We start from the raw sequence: 14895 nt of genomic DNA, 5'->3' as shown, positions 1-14895 counted from the left end.
TCACATGCAACATTGTCTGTCACAAAACCCTCACAAAGCGGGTAATGTTGGTTTATAATGACAGTAATAGTGATGTGTTTAATATTTAGAATGATAATAGTGTCAGCAGTTGTCAGCAGGGCTGTGGCGGGAGGGAACAGGGATCCATGGAAACCTGTGAGGCGAGAAAGCACAAATAAACAACAAAGTTAGTAATGCACATTAATGTTGACATTTTAATAATGTTCTTGTTAATTTGTTTTGAGGTGTTTAGAATATTGTATGTCAACGTAGCTCTGCTTGCTGTTCTCCACAGTCACAGTGAGACATTGTGAAGCCTGATGCTCACATGGTAACATTCTTGTTTATGAAATTAGAATGGCTCGGCTCAGTTAGTCCAGCCCATTGATTCAGCCCGATAAAGACCAACATCCCATCGTCAGGGAAGCCCACCTAGGACGTCGTACCACTGCTCATTGATTCCAGAAGTCTGTATGGCTTTATCCCTCTGTGATAAGGCTTCAGATTGGCTATTGGTGATCCTCTGCATGCTTATCGGACCGGTCACATTATCCATCAGCAGCTAGCCAGCTGCTGAGAGGTGGGCCGGGTTACACACAGGAAGTAGGTTAATCAATCCCCACTGTTCCCACAGTGGACAGACCACTTCTATACCGTATTATATACTTCTCACTGAACAATGAATGAATGAACATAAAGTGAGGCCCAGCTACAGTTGTGACGTATTGGTCTGTAATGTGCTCCTTCAGCTGCCCCTCAGGGTTACCACGGAAACCAAGTGAATGAATTGTGGAAACACTAATGAAGTGGGACAGTGACCCTAAGATGTTCTTTAACCCTTAAACGATGTTGGCGAAGCATTGATCTACAAATGAATCTAATACCTTGATATGTGCTATAAGTAGTCCTTCGGACATATTACGGTGTCATTGGCATTATGTGATTCATCAGCCTCCTTTGTCTCTGTGGACGCTTTGTAGTGACAGCAGAAGGATGGAGACCTTGCCACCCAGCTGCCTCACATTCACCATTTCACAGCCAGCTAGGACGCAGGTTGTGACCCGCCAACAGAGGAGCAGTCGATGGAACTGAATCACTGTGTTACTCTTCTTTCAGGCCACTTACTGTTGAACACACCTGGTTTAATAGAAAGCAGCAACAATCAGGTATTAGTGTGTGGGGTGTTTCATCCACAGCCACGGTGTCATTATCTCTGCGGCTCCTTAGGAAAAGGCTTTGCTTTGGGGTTAGTTTGGATGAATGTTTGCATTCATAACCAGACCTTCCTTAGAGACACAGAGAAATCAGGCACAGAGACAAAGGATCTGGATTGTGTGCCACGCTATCGAGAGACATTTTATTTGTCATGGAAATACTGAGTGGGCAAAAGAAGAGCGGGAACAGTGATGACACAAAGCAGAGAGGTGTGTGTGGGGTGTCCATGACCAGCATTCTCCCTCCTACACGCAGTGCACACAGTACCTACATGTACTGTAACCACCAGGACTCAGTTCAGTGAGGCTGTGTGCTGGATCGAGCTGAGGTTCTGCTGTGAGGAGCATGTTGGTGTTATTAGGTGTGAACATGGAGCTCACCTTGCTAGGAGTAAAATGTTCCTCTGAAATGGTAAATGGCCTGTACTTGTATAGCGCTTTTCTAGTCTTCTGACCACTGAAAAGCGCTTTAACACTACATGACATCATTCACCCATTCACACCCATTCACACACTGATGACAGGAGAACCATACACTGTGACACCTGCACATCAGAAACTACCATTCACACACTGTAGTTGCAGCTACAGGAGCAATGTTGGGTTAAGTGTCGTGCCCAAGGACACAATGACATGCAGGTTAGCCGGGCCTGGGATCGAACCCACAACCCTCTGATTGGAGGACGACCGTGCTCCCCACTCACCCACAGTCGCCCTGAAGAATCCTCAAATTTGTATTCACGCAGTAGACTTAGATCTGTGATCTACAAACTAGTACTTCACTTGAATATTTCCATTGTACTTCTACTCCACTTCAAGTATCGCCCAGCTTCAGCAGTTGGTTACCATGACGATGATCAGACATCAGTAATCACAGGAGCTCTGAACATGGACATAGGAGCCATATTAATGACACAGGAAGGACTTTGAGAGGGTCAGTCTGCCGGTTACCACGGCAGCATGACGATAAAGTCGTTATGGAAACAAATGAAGTCTCACTGGTTCCCTTGGGTTTCTAGAGCAGTTAGCACCCACCACTGCCCCACTGTGGAGTATGACTGGAATGATACCAGTGAAGAAGAAGTCAATCAGTGATGGGATGAGTGTTCAGTGATTATTTATTATACTTATTAATCTGCTCAGAGTACATCCTATGCCCTGCTGTTTCACAAGGGTGTGAGGTCACTGGTCTCTATGGGAAAGGGTTTCTATGGAGACTAACATGATCACACACAAATACAGTCAGACTCACTGGATTCATAAGAATCTCCCCTCACCGGTCAAATACAGCATCGGAAGTTCATATAATCCGTAGTACAGTAAGGTAATTTAAAACTACTATATATATGAAGCGTGTATGTGTGTGTGTTTGGTACACCTTGATGTTGGGGGGAAATTTGTTGATCTGTGCATTGAGAGTCTTTCAGGAACTTGGTGTGTGACCTTTCTTGGGAAACCTGTGACCTGCACGAATTTCCACCACACCAGAGTAAAAATGTGGAGCCCCTTTTCCCTTCATAACTGCCTTAATTATTTATAACAACAAGGTGTTAGTAACATTCCTCAGAGATTTGGTCCATAATGACATGATAGCATGCATCCATGCTTTCATGTTTGTTGCCCCCGTGCAAATAGTAGTCTCAGTTCCCTGTTTTTAGCTGACAGCAGTGGCACCTGGTGTGGTCTTCTGTTGCTGTAGGCATCTTCTTCAATGTTTGACGTGTTGTGCGTTCAGAGATGTTATTCTATATTCCTTGGTTGTAACAGGTGCTTATTTGAATTACTGTTGCCTTTCTACCATCTCGAACCAGTCTGCATTCTCCTCTGACCTCTTACATCAACAAGACATTTCTGTCCACACAAATTCTATTTCTGACATACTCAGACCAGCCCGTTTGGCACTAACAACCATGCCTCGTTCAAAGTCACTTAAATCCCCTTTCTTCCCGATTCCGATGCTCGGTATGAACTTCAGCAAGTTGTCATAACTGAATCTACATGCCTAGAAGCATTGAGTTAAAGCCATGTGATGCGGCTGATTAGCAAATTCAACAGGTGAATGTAGATATCTAGATTTAGATATATTGTACAGTTTTTACCACAATTTGTTCATTTAACTGCACTGACAAAATTCCTGAGATACACACACAGTTTCAGAGACATTTTTTACTGCTCCTTAGTGAAACGTGTTGTTAAGCTGCGGCTTAAGAACATCGTGAAAACCGTTTCAGTCAGGCATGTGAAAGGGCAGCTAGCAGAGAGGCCCTGACTGTAGTCATTATCCACTTCCTGGTTGTGGCTGGACGGGTAGTTCAGGATCAGTGTGTCTACCGAGGCGTGCATGTGTTTAGTGTGTCACTCAGCTGTGTGTGTGCGCGAAGTGTGAAGCTAAACTAAGCCTCGAACTAAAGAAGAAGAGCGACAACAGACCAGACTTATTGAAGAAGACGAAGAAGAACAGAAGGAAGGGAGGAGGAGGAAGTAGGAGGAAGGAGGAGTGAAAAGCTGAAGAAGAAACAAAGAGGAGCGTGAACAGGGATTGATAGAAACCAAGGACTTCTACTGCTCACAGGGACACGTGGAGAGAAAAGCAGGGACAGATTATGTTTCCCTCAGGACTCAGGACTAATCTGTCTACACACACACACACACGCACACCTTGTGTGTCTTGTTAAAGACCTTTGGCATGTGGATTATTGACTTTGGGAAGCCATGTTTGAAGTCCTTGTGTGCTCATAAGTGTAATACTCAGAAGTACCTTATTCATACTGCTCGGCTCTAGAGGAGTACCTTCTTCACACTGCTCAGCTTGAGAGGAGTACCATCTTTATACTGCTCAGTTTGAATACGACCTTCACGTCTACGACCAGCTGACTGATGGTTCTCCGGCTGTTGTTCGAGGTTCCTGTTGGAGTGGAGAACCTCTGAGACGCTGAGCGGCCCTGTTGATGTCTGTGGTTGTAGTACCTGGTCGTTGTTTTATTGGTTGATGGTCCAACCTCCTCCCAGGAGAACAGGATGCAGTCAGGGTTCTGCCCGCTCTTCCTGGCTCTCCTTTGAACTCTGGTGAACTGGTGGAGCTTGGACATCTCAGGATTTAGGTCCTATCAGGACATCTAAAGACTTGTGAACTCAGCAGGAAGTATCTTTGAGTTAGATGAAGTGTAGCTCCTCCAGCCACGATGTGAGCAGGGCTCGGGTTGGACAACAGGAACCAAAACACGCCCGCTGTCATGGACTGTGATCCTGGACTACACGCTGAGGCCTTAGGTGGTGCTCCTGAACCACCAAGGTCACTCAAAGTAAAAGAAGGGGATGGAGAATTCAGCTCTTTATCCTCCTCTAACTCCTCTTCTACCCTTCTCACGGGGTTCTCCTTGCCCTCCACACCTAGTGTGGAAGAAGAGAACGACATGCTGACCGGCTGTTCCAGGTCTTTCACCGGACTTAAGATCTTCACCAGGAGGTAAGACTGAAACGGCAAGGTGTACTGGTGGTGGTGTAATACATGCTGTTGACCTGCAGGGGGAGCCACCGCCTCAGACTCGTGGGGGACAGATGTGTAGTCACATCAGGGCAGCACTAGCATTTAACCATTAGCCACAGGTTGAGCATCCACCCTTTAAACTGACAGCTGCAGCACCAGCAACTACCCATTAGTCACACATCCACGGTGTCCGCATCCAACCTTTTGAAAGACCACTACATCACCAGCATCCACCCTTTTGACGTGATGCTGAATCTCCAGCATCCACCCTTTACACCCTGTTACGGCACCAGCATCCACCCTTTAGACACATTGCTGCAGTCCCCGTTCTAAGTAGAGATCATCACACATTCATTCATTCTACATACTCAAACAAAGGAGGTGCGCGTGTGCGTGTCTGTGGTAGGGTACATGACCATGTTAGCGGGATCATGTGGACAGTGGACATTATTACCACTGCATCTGGGGCCGCAGTAATGCAGACAGTGAAAAGGATGACCGTGGTGGCCGTAACTCGGTTCTACACTCCTACGGGCTGTCAGGAAGCAGCGACTACGTTGGATGGTCTGGTGCCGGTTTGGATCAATGTGGTAGTGAAGAACATATAGGATTTAAAAAGCATGAAGCCCCATCCTAATACTATTCACTTGCTAGACACTAATTCTATTTCTCAAACAAATTGTGAAAATAAAGTAATGACTTTGCTAACCGGACAAGGAAAACACAGTCTTCTTATCATCAGAGCGTGGTGCTGTGTTCTCTCTGGCCTAAAGACCCATGAGAGGTGTCATGCTGTCACGGTTCCTACATGAAACATTTGGGTTCTCAACATGTTCGACTACTAATAGTGATGCAGCAAATATCATTTCTAATTATTACCACATGAAAGAGGATGTGATGGAGGACTTTCGACCAGATCCATTAAAGTTTGATGCTGCAGACACATCTCAGGTAGCTTTAGCTTGTTGCCTGAGAGGACAGAGTGGGTTCAGAGTCCAAAGAGACGGTATTCACTGTAGCCTCACAGATGGCTGCTGGGACGTGGACCCAGCCCGATTGGTATCTTCGTATATAAAGGATGACATTCATATGCAGGTTATGTCATTGAGATTTCCGCTGTGAAAAGGGTGTGTGGCTTGACTCAATCTCTACAGTTTCCTTATTTGTAACTTTCCTCGCAGAGTGGGTATTTTAGTCCTGACTTGCTTTCTTTGTCTGTCTGTCTCACTGCCCCCCCCCCTTCCTTTCTCTCTTCCTGTTTCTCTCTCTCCCCGCCACCCTCCTCCTGCACATTAGCACTCTCTGTACACCACGGTGTGTTCATAGCGTACGCTCTGAAGACAGTTAGAGGAGAAAAACAAGAAGTGTGGATGGATACGTTTTTCCTGCTTTTTCAGGTTGGCTGATAATTGATTCTTCATTTTGTATTCTATTAATTAGGAGGAAGACTGTTGCTTTATTCAGCATTCTTAAAATGCTGACTTTACTAAGGAAACTAAAGTGCTGGTCAGTGATGTCGCCGGGGTTTGAGCTGATGCAGTGCTGCGTTTAGTCTACTCAGACCTGAAAAATGGACGGTACTTGTATAGCAACTTTTCTAGTCTTTCAGTCACTCTAAGAGCTTTAACACTTCATGTCATCATTCACATATTCACACCCATCCACAGTGATGACAGGCGCTACCATACAGGGTAACGTTCCAGGGACTAGCATGTAAAGCAAAGTATGGAACAATACAACCAACCACAGGACCGTCGCAAATATATAGGAAACAGGCGTACGTACATGTATATATGTATATTTATATACATATATACACACCCTTAATAGGCACTCTACTATGTTCAGTCTAGGTTTCAGGTCTCTCAGCCAGTGTTGTGTCACAGACTGTTTCCATGTCCACGTGTGTCTTTTTAGTCAATGATTCGATTGCAAATTTTTGACAGTCCACATCCACTTGGTTACTTTGCTTAGCACGCCACTATGTTTCATGTAAATGTTAGACCCAACAGCATAGAGCTCTGGATAGTGTCTTTCAGGCACGACAACATGCACACGCATCATTCTTCCTTAAAGCACTCGCCCTGGTTGCTGGTTATTCATCCAACAGAGATTTGACTCTCTCTAGTGTATTTCTTTTCTCCACCCCAGATATCTAAGGGAGCACCCAAACTGCTTATCTTGCAACCTGCCTCTCTCCCGATGTCTTCCCTCCTTGCCTTTTTGTACTCACCCCTTGATGAGGAGATGAGGTCCGGGTGTCCTCCTGGCTCACCTAATCTCAATTCCCCTGATAGAGATGGCTGGAACGAACACTCTCTCCACTATTCTGCCCTTCAGCCCAAACAGATATTAATATTTATTTATCTTAATATTCTCCCTAACATGTATTGTGTTTTGATAGGAGTCCTGTGTTCACTAATGAACCCTAAATAAAAGAGTTGGAGGTCACTTGACATTGTTATATAACTGTTTCCTGTTTCCTACTAACGGTCAATGCCGTTCTGTCCAGAGCATGACCGTGATGTTTAGTGTTGTTGCCATGACTCTAAATGCATTCTACCTTTCCTCAAGAAAAAACTCAGGCACAGTTTGGCACGTACGTCAGCAATGAGGTGACACATGATGATGTCATCCTGCTGATGACAAGCACTTCTATGTGTGCGGACGGATGGACTTGCATGTATTCGTTATCTCCAGAGGACGGCCACACTCTTCCTCCACCGTCCTGCCACATAAATATTTAGATATAATAGCAAGACTTCTGTTTGAGAGCGGCATCTTGGAGAAGCAGTATCAACATTGCACACATGTCCTAATAAAGACATATCGAATAACATCTAGTGAGTCCTGTCTCCCTCTCAAGGGGATGAACATCCTGGTGGTGTTTCCTGTCCATCCCCTCTCGGGACATGTTGGTGAGCAGAGCTTTATATTAAAGCAGGAAATAGTACGGAAAGTATTAGACTCCTGAGAGGCCCCTTCACCTCTGTTTGATTGGGTTGACACACAGCTGTCTTTAAAAGGAGTCGTTCTATTTCTGGACACAGAAAAGACAAGACACAGAGGTAGAAACATATCTGTTTCTTCCTCTCAGCCTTACGCTGTGCAGACACTATACACACTTAGGAGGGTAATGTTTTATAGCTGAGCACTCCCATCTTCTTCACTCTGCCTCATTATGGTTGGGATTATCATTGCAGTAGGCAGTGTTGCATAATACACACACAAAGTCATCATCCAGTTGTATAGTGACTTAAGGGATTGGGATGGATAGTGGAGGATGACAGGATAGAGATACTCGTTCTATTGTAAACTCACCATAGCTAACTTTGACATTGATATTTGAGAAGTAATGAGAATCTGTTTATGATGCATTGATCCTGGGTCCTCCCCCTGTGGCGTTTGGTCCAGCAGCAGGTCTGGCTGGTTAGTTGGCAGTGATCATGTAACTTCATTCCCAATTCTCTGTTTCGGGTATTCATTAATATATTCTGTCCTATGCCATTAGTAGTAAACACAATAGTACATTTATCGACAGTCATGGGAGCTGCCGAGTTCAGCATGCCCATACACCACCGTATCCAGAGCACTTCTACTTTTGATCTTTCAAGACCACAAGAAAACAAGTGGGCAAAATGCAGTCCTGGAACTCTGCAGAGTAAGAATAACTCCCTTCCCTGAGTGCCTCATTAAACTCTGTGCTTAGCAGGCCACAGCGGCACCCCCTCCCCCAAAGTGTACAACTTGAGAACATCTACTGGATCTGTGGCAGATGAGCCGGATATCCTCTTAGTGGCGGTCCATGCTGCCTGTGTGATCACACGCTTCGTTTGAGAGGAATGCTACTAATGATGACATGAACTGAAACATTAATTGGGTAGAGTGAAAGGCAAACTGAATGATCACATATATTCATGAATTCCGCTTCACTCTCTCTTCACATGTGGACTGTAACTGTGTTAGTGAGCATCTGTATCCGTCTCTTATGGTAACAGTTTTACACAACACGTCTCACTGTGATGATCAACTTGCAGGTGTATCCAGAGAAACCTGGTCACTTTCACTTCCCCCAGACAGTTGAGGCAAATAGATGGCATTTATTCACAGTCAGGGACACACCACACACAAAGACCTCCTCCAGGAGGCATCTGTTGGGTGAGACCAGGAGTCAGAGTTGATGCATGTGTCATATTACCGGATTACTTCAGCAACATTACCCCAGTAGTGATGTTTGGAGCTAAAGGCATCCAGCGAAGAGCCCTGACTTCTGTGGCAGCACTGTGTGCCAGAGTTGGTCAGAGCTCTGGGATAACCGCTGACTTGTTGATTTGGCACTGCAGAGCCAGGCCCAGTGTGTCAGTGGTGCTGTGGTCTGCTTCATTCACTCATCTCGTTTTCAGAAAGCTCTGGGTGCTCATCCTCTTTTCCCCACAGAGCGCTTTCGGCGGTTTTACTCAACGGTTTTCACCTTCATCTGCAGCAGGAAACCCAACAGCTGATAGTTCCACTGCTGATTTCATTCTTGTACATGTGCTAGTTTCAAGTCTCACGGCTTAATGGTTCTCATTGTCTGACAGTATGAGGCATCACTGTCCACTAAGATCTCTAAGGATGAATGGTCTGATATGTTCATACCTTACCTTCCAACATGACTGACAGGCCTAGTAACAGTTGGCACAGAGTAAATGTTGTCACTGCTCTTCAGAAAATAACAAAATTCTTACCTCATTTAAAAACCTAGTACATCAGTCAGTACCACTGTTAACTTCTTTTAATCTTTGCAAATCCGTGTGTGTCTTGGCCCAGTGGTCCGAGTGGTTTTCATTTAGTCGTTTTCTCGTTTTCTCAACATACCTAGCTCAGGTTTCAGTTTGCCACAACATATAAATATGCTAACTGGATCACCATATACATAATTGTACTGTTCTGGACCTGGTGTCCCTCTGGCCTTTTAGCGGACCCTCGAGCTAAATCAGGAACTAAGCACTGATCATCAGAACCCACCATGATGAGACTGGTTGGGTCCAATGTTGGCTCTGTGTTGAGTAGGAGCAGAGGGTCGGGCACTGGTCTGTTGTTAAAGGGTTCTGGCTCGTGAAAAAGGGACATGTGACCCACAAGGCTGTAAAGCTCTGATTTCTGTGGAACATGTAAGCTGATCCTACAGCAGAGGGTCAATCTGTATTAGTTTAATTTGCAGTCATTTATTGATGAATTGATTGGTTCAACAGACATAAATCACCACTTATTTCCCCTTTGGTGTAAATGTTAGCTCCTCTTCATGTAGTGTCTGGGCAGGTAGTCATACCATATAATAATATAAATACAGTCTAACACAATAGCATCCATGTACAATCCGATGAAGCACATCATTAGATTACCAAATAATCAGCTGCGTAACAACCGCTAGGTGAAAGCAGGGTGAGCTAATGTGAGTCCGCACTGCACGGTCCATAAAGCTTCCGCGGGGGATATGATGACGGCAAGTGGCCCCTAGGTCAGGAGGGCTCCTAAAGTGAAGCATGTTGAGAGAGCCAGCGAACAAGTGACTATGAACTAAGCAGCACTGCATCAGGCATCTATCAATCTAGTGAAACGGCTAATTAACCATGGCAACGCCTGATCTATTCAATTTGTTTGCATGCATTTGCAGTATTGAAGCATTGTTCATAATTTGAAAGGAAGGTTTGTGGATACTCTTCTCTTTGTTCATGTCATTTAGGGAACACATTTAATACACAGAGCATTTCTAAAGGAAGGCTGGAGAGAAGGGAAGGAGCTGGAGTATCATCAACCATCATGGATACCATTCAACCTGTACTCGCATCTGCACCCTTTAGCTGTCTAAAAGAGAACAAGGAGGAATATTAGCTTATCAGATACCACTTATCATTTTAATACCCTCCATACTGGACTGCTCTCGCTGATGTGATGGATTTCTTCTTTCAACGCCATTTTTGCCATCGCAAGAAGCGAGCGAAGCCCCCAGCTGCAGCCTGTCAGGCCAGTAAAGCCAGGAGGCGCTCTAGTGTCGGCCTGCCCTCCGCCGCATTGGTGCAGTCCAGACGCTCCTCCGTCGGGTTACCTCCAGTTGTTACTGACCAGCGCCGGCGCACCAGTGCTGGCTTATTGCTGGCCAGTGGACAGAGGAGACAGAGGGGGTTGACTTACATTAGTGAAGGAGGATCACAGTATAAAGCCTCTGGCTCAGCACCCTGCGTACATCGAGGGATGGCAATGCGGCCTCAACGTCCTCAAGTCAGGTCTATTGAACCTCAGTTACTCAGATCCTCCATGCTACTTGCAAGTGTAGTGCAGATGGGAAGAAGAGCGGCGGGAAAGAAAGAAGAGCAGGAGGAAGTGGATGCCCCCTGCTGTTCCTGTTCGGGGTCAGATGGAGAAGAGGGGAATGATGAAGACGTGGAGACCACATCTGTAGGGTTCAGGCTTCATATGCACTTAACCCAGGCAGTGAATGTGGAAAACATCAAACCCCGCCCCTTGATCAGCCCGCCTCGTTGTCTGAGACGAAACTCCTCCCATCTACTTCCTGCCAACTCTGTGTTCGGGAAAAGTGAAACCGGTTATGGAGTTTATGGTCGCTATAATCGCAGAAAGTCAAGTCAAGTTCAGCAGAGTTTAAATAAGCAGATCCAGAGTGCCAGGACCAGCCCCAGTCTAGGTCAGCTGGACTCAGCACGTCTGGTATCTGAGAACCACGAGTCCTCCTCTGGGTCTACTCTCCGTAAGAGCTGTTCTTCACCACTGGGGGAAACAGAGGAAACCATGTACTATGACCCTTATTTGGATACATGGGAGAACTTCCTATCGTATGTAAAACACACACACACACACACACACACAGACACAAGAACACCGCAACAAAGTGTATTATCGATTTTGTATCTGCAGGCTTCTTGCTTCTATGCTTCCACAGATTTACTCCCTACTACTATTAGTATTATTTCTAGTGCGATGAACCGTGTCTAGATGTGTAGAAAAAAATCTAACATGTGGCTCTGTCCTCCATGGGACATGGACCAATTACTGTGATAGCTGCACTCTATGGTTCTCACCCCTCTATCACGGCGATGCTGTGATGACGTTTAGCGCGGCGCTTAGCATGATGCCTAGCATACCGCCTAGCATGACATCTAAGATGAAGTCTAATGCCTAGCATTATGTTTACCATAACACGTAACAGGACCTCTAAGATGACGCCTAACATTATTCCTAGCATGCCAGCATTATGTCTAGCATAGCGCTTAACAAGACCTCTAACCTGACGCCTAGCATGACGTCTAAGATGACATCTAACATGAAGTCTCATCTGTGGATGCCTTCTTCTCTCTACTGTCAGAGCAACATTTCACTGTGACACACACATCTTGGTTATGAATGGTGAGGACAGGTATGAACATTTTAGATATCCTGACTAGGATTAGTTATGGGTTTCAACACATTATAGAAATTAAGTTTTTACAATCTGCAAAATGGTGGACTGAGTAGAAGCTTTTTAACTGCAACTGGTGTTCGTGATATCATAACATGTTTGTCTTATTCAGCCTTAGAAATTGACCCTTCATGCTGGGCTAGCACTACCGCTATCGGTTCCTCCTGCAGCTGGTCATCATCTGTCTGAAAGATGCTGCATTATCTTTCTAGTTGTTTTCACACGGCCAAAATATATAGCTTCACTTCCTCTGAGGCAGTCGTTGCTTGGACACACTTTGCTTGATTGTCATCAACAAAGAGACCAACCAGACACATCTTACTGGGTGGAGTAGTCAGTCTATGAGGTTCCTGTATAGGTGCATATGCTCATAGGATTTATCTACAGATGTATAACTTCTTCCGCAGCATCATTTCATGCATTTGTTTTGAAGGCCAAACTAGATGTTGTTATTATTGTGGTAGTTGTGAGTTTCATCATTCTATTATTCAGGTAGGGTACACTATCGAGACTCACATGCTGACACTACAGTTTTACAAGCAAAGAGGTATCCTATCAGACGTGTTTCTACTGTTATATCAGGAAACCTGCTCTCTCTTCGTTCACTCTAAAGACCGCTCTACCACCTCCGCTCTCTTTCTTTCTCTCTCTCACTCTCTCTTTGTTCACCCAACAAGCAGATGCCAAATAAAACATGTTTTATTCAACATGAGGTGCTACACCCCACGATATGAATTCAAATGATTTGAACTGTAATCCAATGCCATCCACAAAGGGTGTTGAAATGAGTGTTTGATATGCTAATGTATTGTTATAAGAATACTTTCCGTTTTTTTTCTGTGTGAAGTTGGCAAGTTTGATCTTGTTCTCGCCTTGTTGACTTTTAAGAGAGCTTTGTGTGTTTCCAGGAAAGCTATAGCTAAATCGGGCCTGCACCATCTGCCCTGTCAGCCGGGCACATCGTCTCTGAACAGGAGCGACCCAGAAGCAGATATCCGCAGCACTTTGGACTGGACTGTGAGTCTGAGCTCCGATGCCTTCTGCTGTGTTCTTCCATTATGTCAGTGTGTTCAGAGGATGAGACAGAGACTAGTGTGCCACGATCTTGTGGATAAACACACAAAGCATGCTCAGTCAATGTCTCACATGGCTTTAAACACCACCCATGATCCAGCTGGTGTCCTCTGTGTGTTTGACCCTCTAGGAGTCGGCAGTGTATGGAGATCACATCTGGTTTGAAACCAACGTGTCTGGAGACTACTGTTATGTGGGAGAGGAACACTGTATAGCCAGAGCACTAGTGAGTACCCCCCCCCCACCACCCTCTCTTCAACAGCACTAATACAGCTTCCAATCAGCAGATTGTGTCATAGTGAATTTACCTTCAGTTCATCATGCAGAAGCTCACTAGATCCCCCAGCATCTTCACGAAAGAAGACACCTCATCCAAGTTCCAGACCAATCCAATATTCAATAATTCACTTCCTCTAATGGTGATCAGATGAACAACAGTGACAATAAATCTATAGCTGCCATATGAGAATATTGAACATGAGGGGAGATAGTAAGCCTGCGTTTTCCTCCTCTATCTTCTCCATTCATCCACTGGGTCCCGACCCATGATCTTCCACCTTTTTTCATAGTATGCTCTGTGTGGCGATTTACTTCATTCAGAGTAGATTTATTGGGTATTAAGTGAAGGAGATCTCCAATATCCACACATTTTGCACTAAAGTAAATGTGTATGTATTTTTTAAATGCTGGGCAACGATATTCTAACAAAATATTTAATTGAAAAAGTAAATAATTAATTCCAAATAGTGTATTGCACACCTTAATTTACTCAAACACTTTAGGAGATTTTTAACAGCAGTATTCCCTTTCAGACAGTAGCAGTAAACATATTAATGTAATCAAATCAACATAAAACTAAAGGTATTTGCCACGGCCAGGGCATTAACACTTCATTCTTTTTGTTATAGCAAAACGAGGTACATTATAGACACCTATCTACTGAATACCAAGTTAATATTTGCTTGCTGTCTGACGATGTCCAGCAGAAACCTTTTTCTTGTATCAGGGAGCAGCATAAACAGGCTCTGTTCAGAAGTTTTGTTATTTGTTATACATGTATATTTGTACATTGATGTTCATAAGGAACAGTAAATGGAGGGTCTTAGGACCCTGGGGGATTTGGGTGAGGGAGACAACCTGGGGGAGAAGGCTTACTGGTTACCTGATTAATGAGTAACAATTTTGTTCTTGTATGTATTTAAAAAACAAAACAATAGTAGTGGTAACAAAGAACTTTGGTTCTCCGTCTGGATGAGATTTAAGGTGAAATTGTCCACGTAGTAGGTCACTACCATTCTCCATTTCTCTGCCAGTTATTTTTTGTTCGCATGTTTATTCAGAGCCAGTGAGCCACGTGTTTCTAAACCTTAATAATTAAAGAGAACTGCACTAACACGCACCAAAATAATTGTTGTCAGTAATTAATAATGCGTTAACGTGCCCAGCACTAATCTTTTTATTTTGGTCCTAAAGGAATTTTTAAATGAATTCATGTCGTTTTATTACCCGTCTCTTGCCATGATGTTACCATGGTGCGGCCTGATTGGATCGAGGTCTAATGTACCGCTCACTCACACTCACTGATGATGGCAGGGTCCTGAGTCCACCTTTTACACAAGAGACAGTGTCTGACTGACTGACTGTTGATCACAGTACAGGTTATT

General features: G+C 44.6%; 1 protein-coding gene across 22 annotated transcripts in view; it reads left to right on the top strand.

The window, feature by feature from the left end:
- The window catches only part of dgkza (diacylglycerol kinase, zeta a), a 67836-nt gene that overhangs the window by 1981 nt on the left and 50960 nt on the right, over window positions 1–14895 (top strand). For 10 of the 22 annotated variants that reach the window (XM_078104278.1, XM_078104310.1, XM_078104287.1 and 7 more), the window contains exons 1-5: window positions 4539–4680; window positions 5998–6098; window positions 10427–11534; window positions 13066–13174; window positions 13362–13457. In XM_078104278.1, the coding sequence (XP_077960404.1) occupies window positions 10636–11534; window positions 13066–13174; window positions 13362–13457 (1104 nt within the window). In that variant the 5' untranslated portion in view covers window positions 4539–4680; window positions 5998–6098; window positions 10427–10635. Of the gene's footprint in view, window positions 1–3997; window positions 4681–5997; window positions 6099–10426; window positions 11535–13065; window positions 13175–13361; window positions 13458–14895 lie in introns of those variants that run through there. The other 12 variants (XM_078104382.1, XM_078104355.1, XM_078104369.1 and 9 more) reach the window with 2 other exon arrangements.

Source organism: Gasterosteus aculeatus, chromosome 1, assembly GCF_964276395.1.
Source record: "Gasterosteus aculeatus chromosome 1, fGasAcu3.hap1.1, whole genome shotgun sequence".
NCBI lineage: Eukaryota > Metazoa > Chordata > Actinopteri > Perciformes > Gasterosteidae > Gasterosteus > Gasterosteus aculeatus.
Note: the sequence above shows the minus strand (reverse complement) of the source record. Positions and strands in the feature narration are given on the sequence as shown.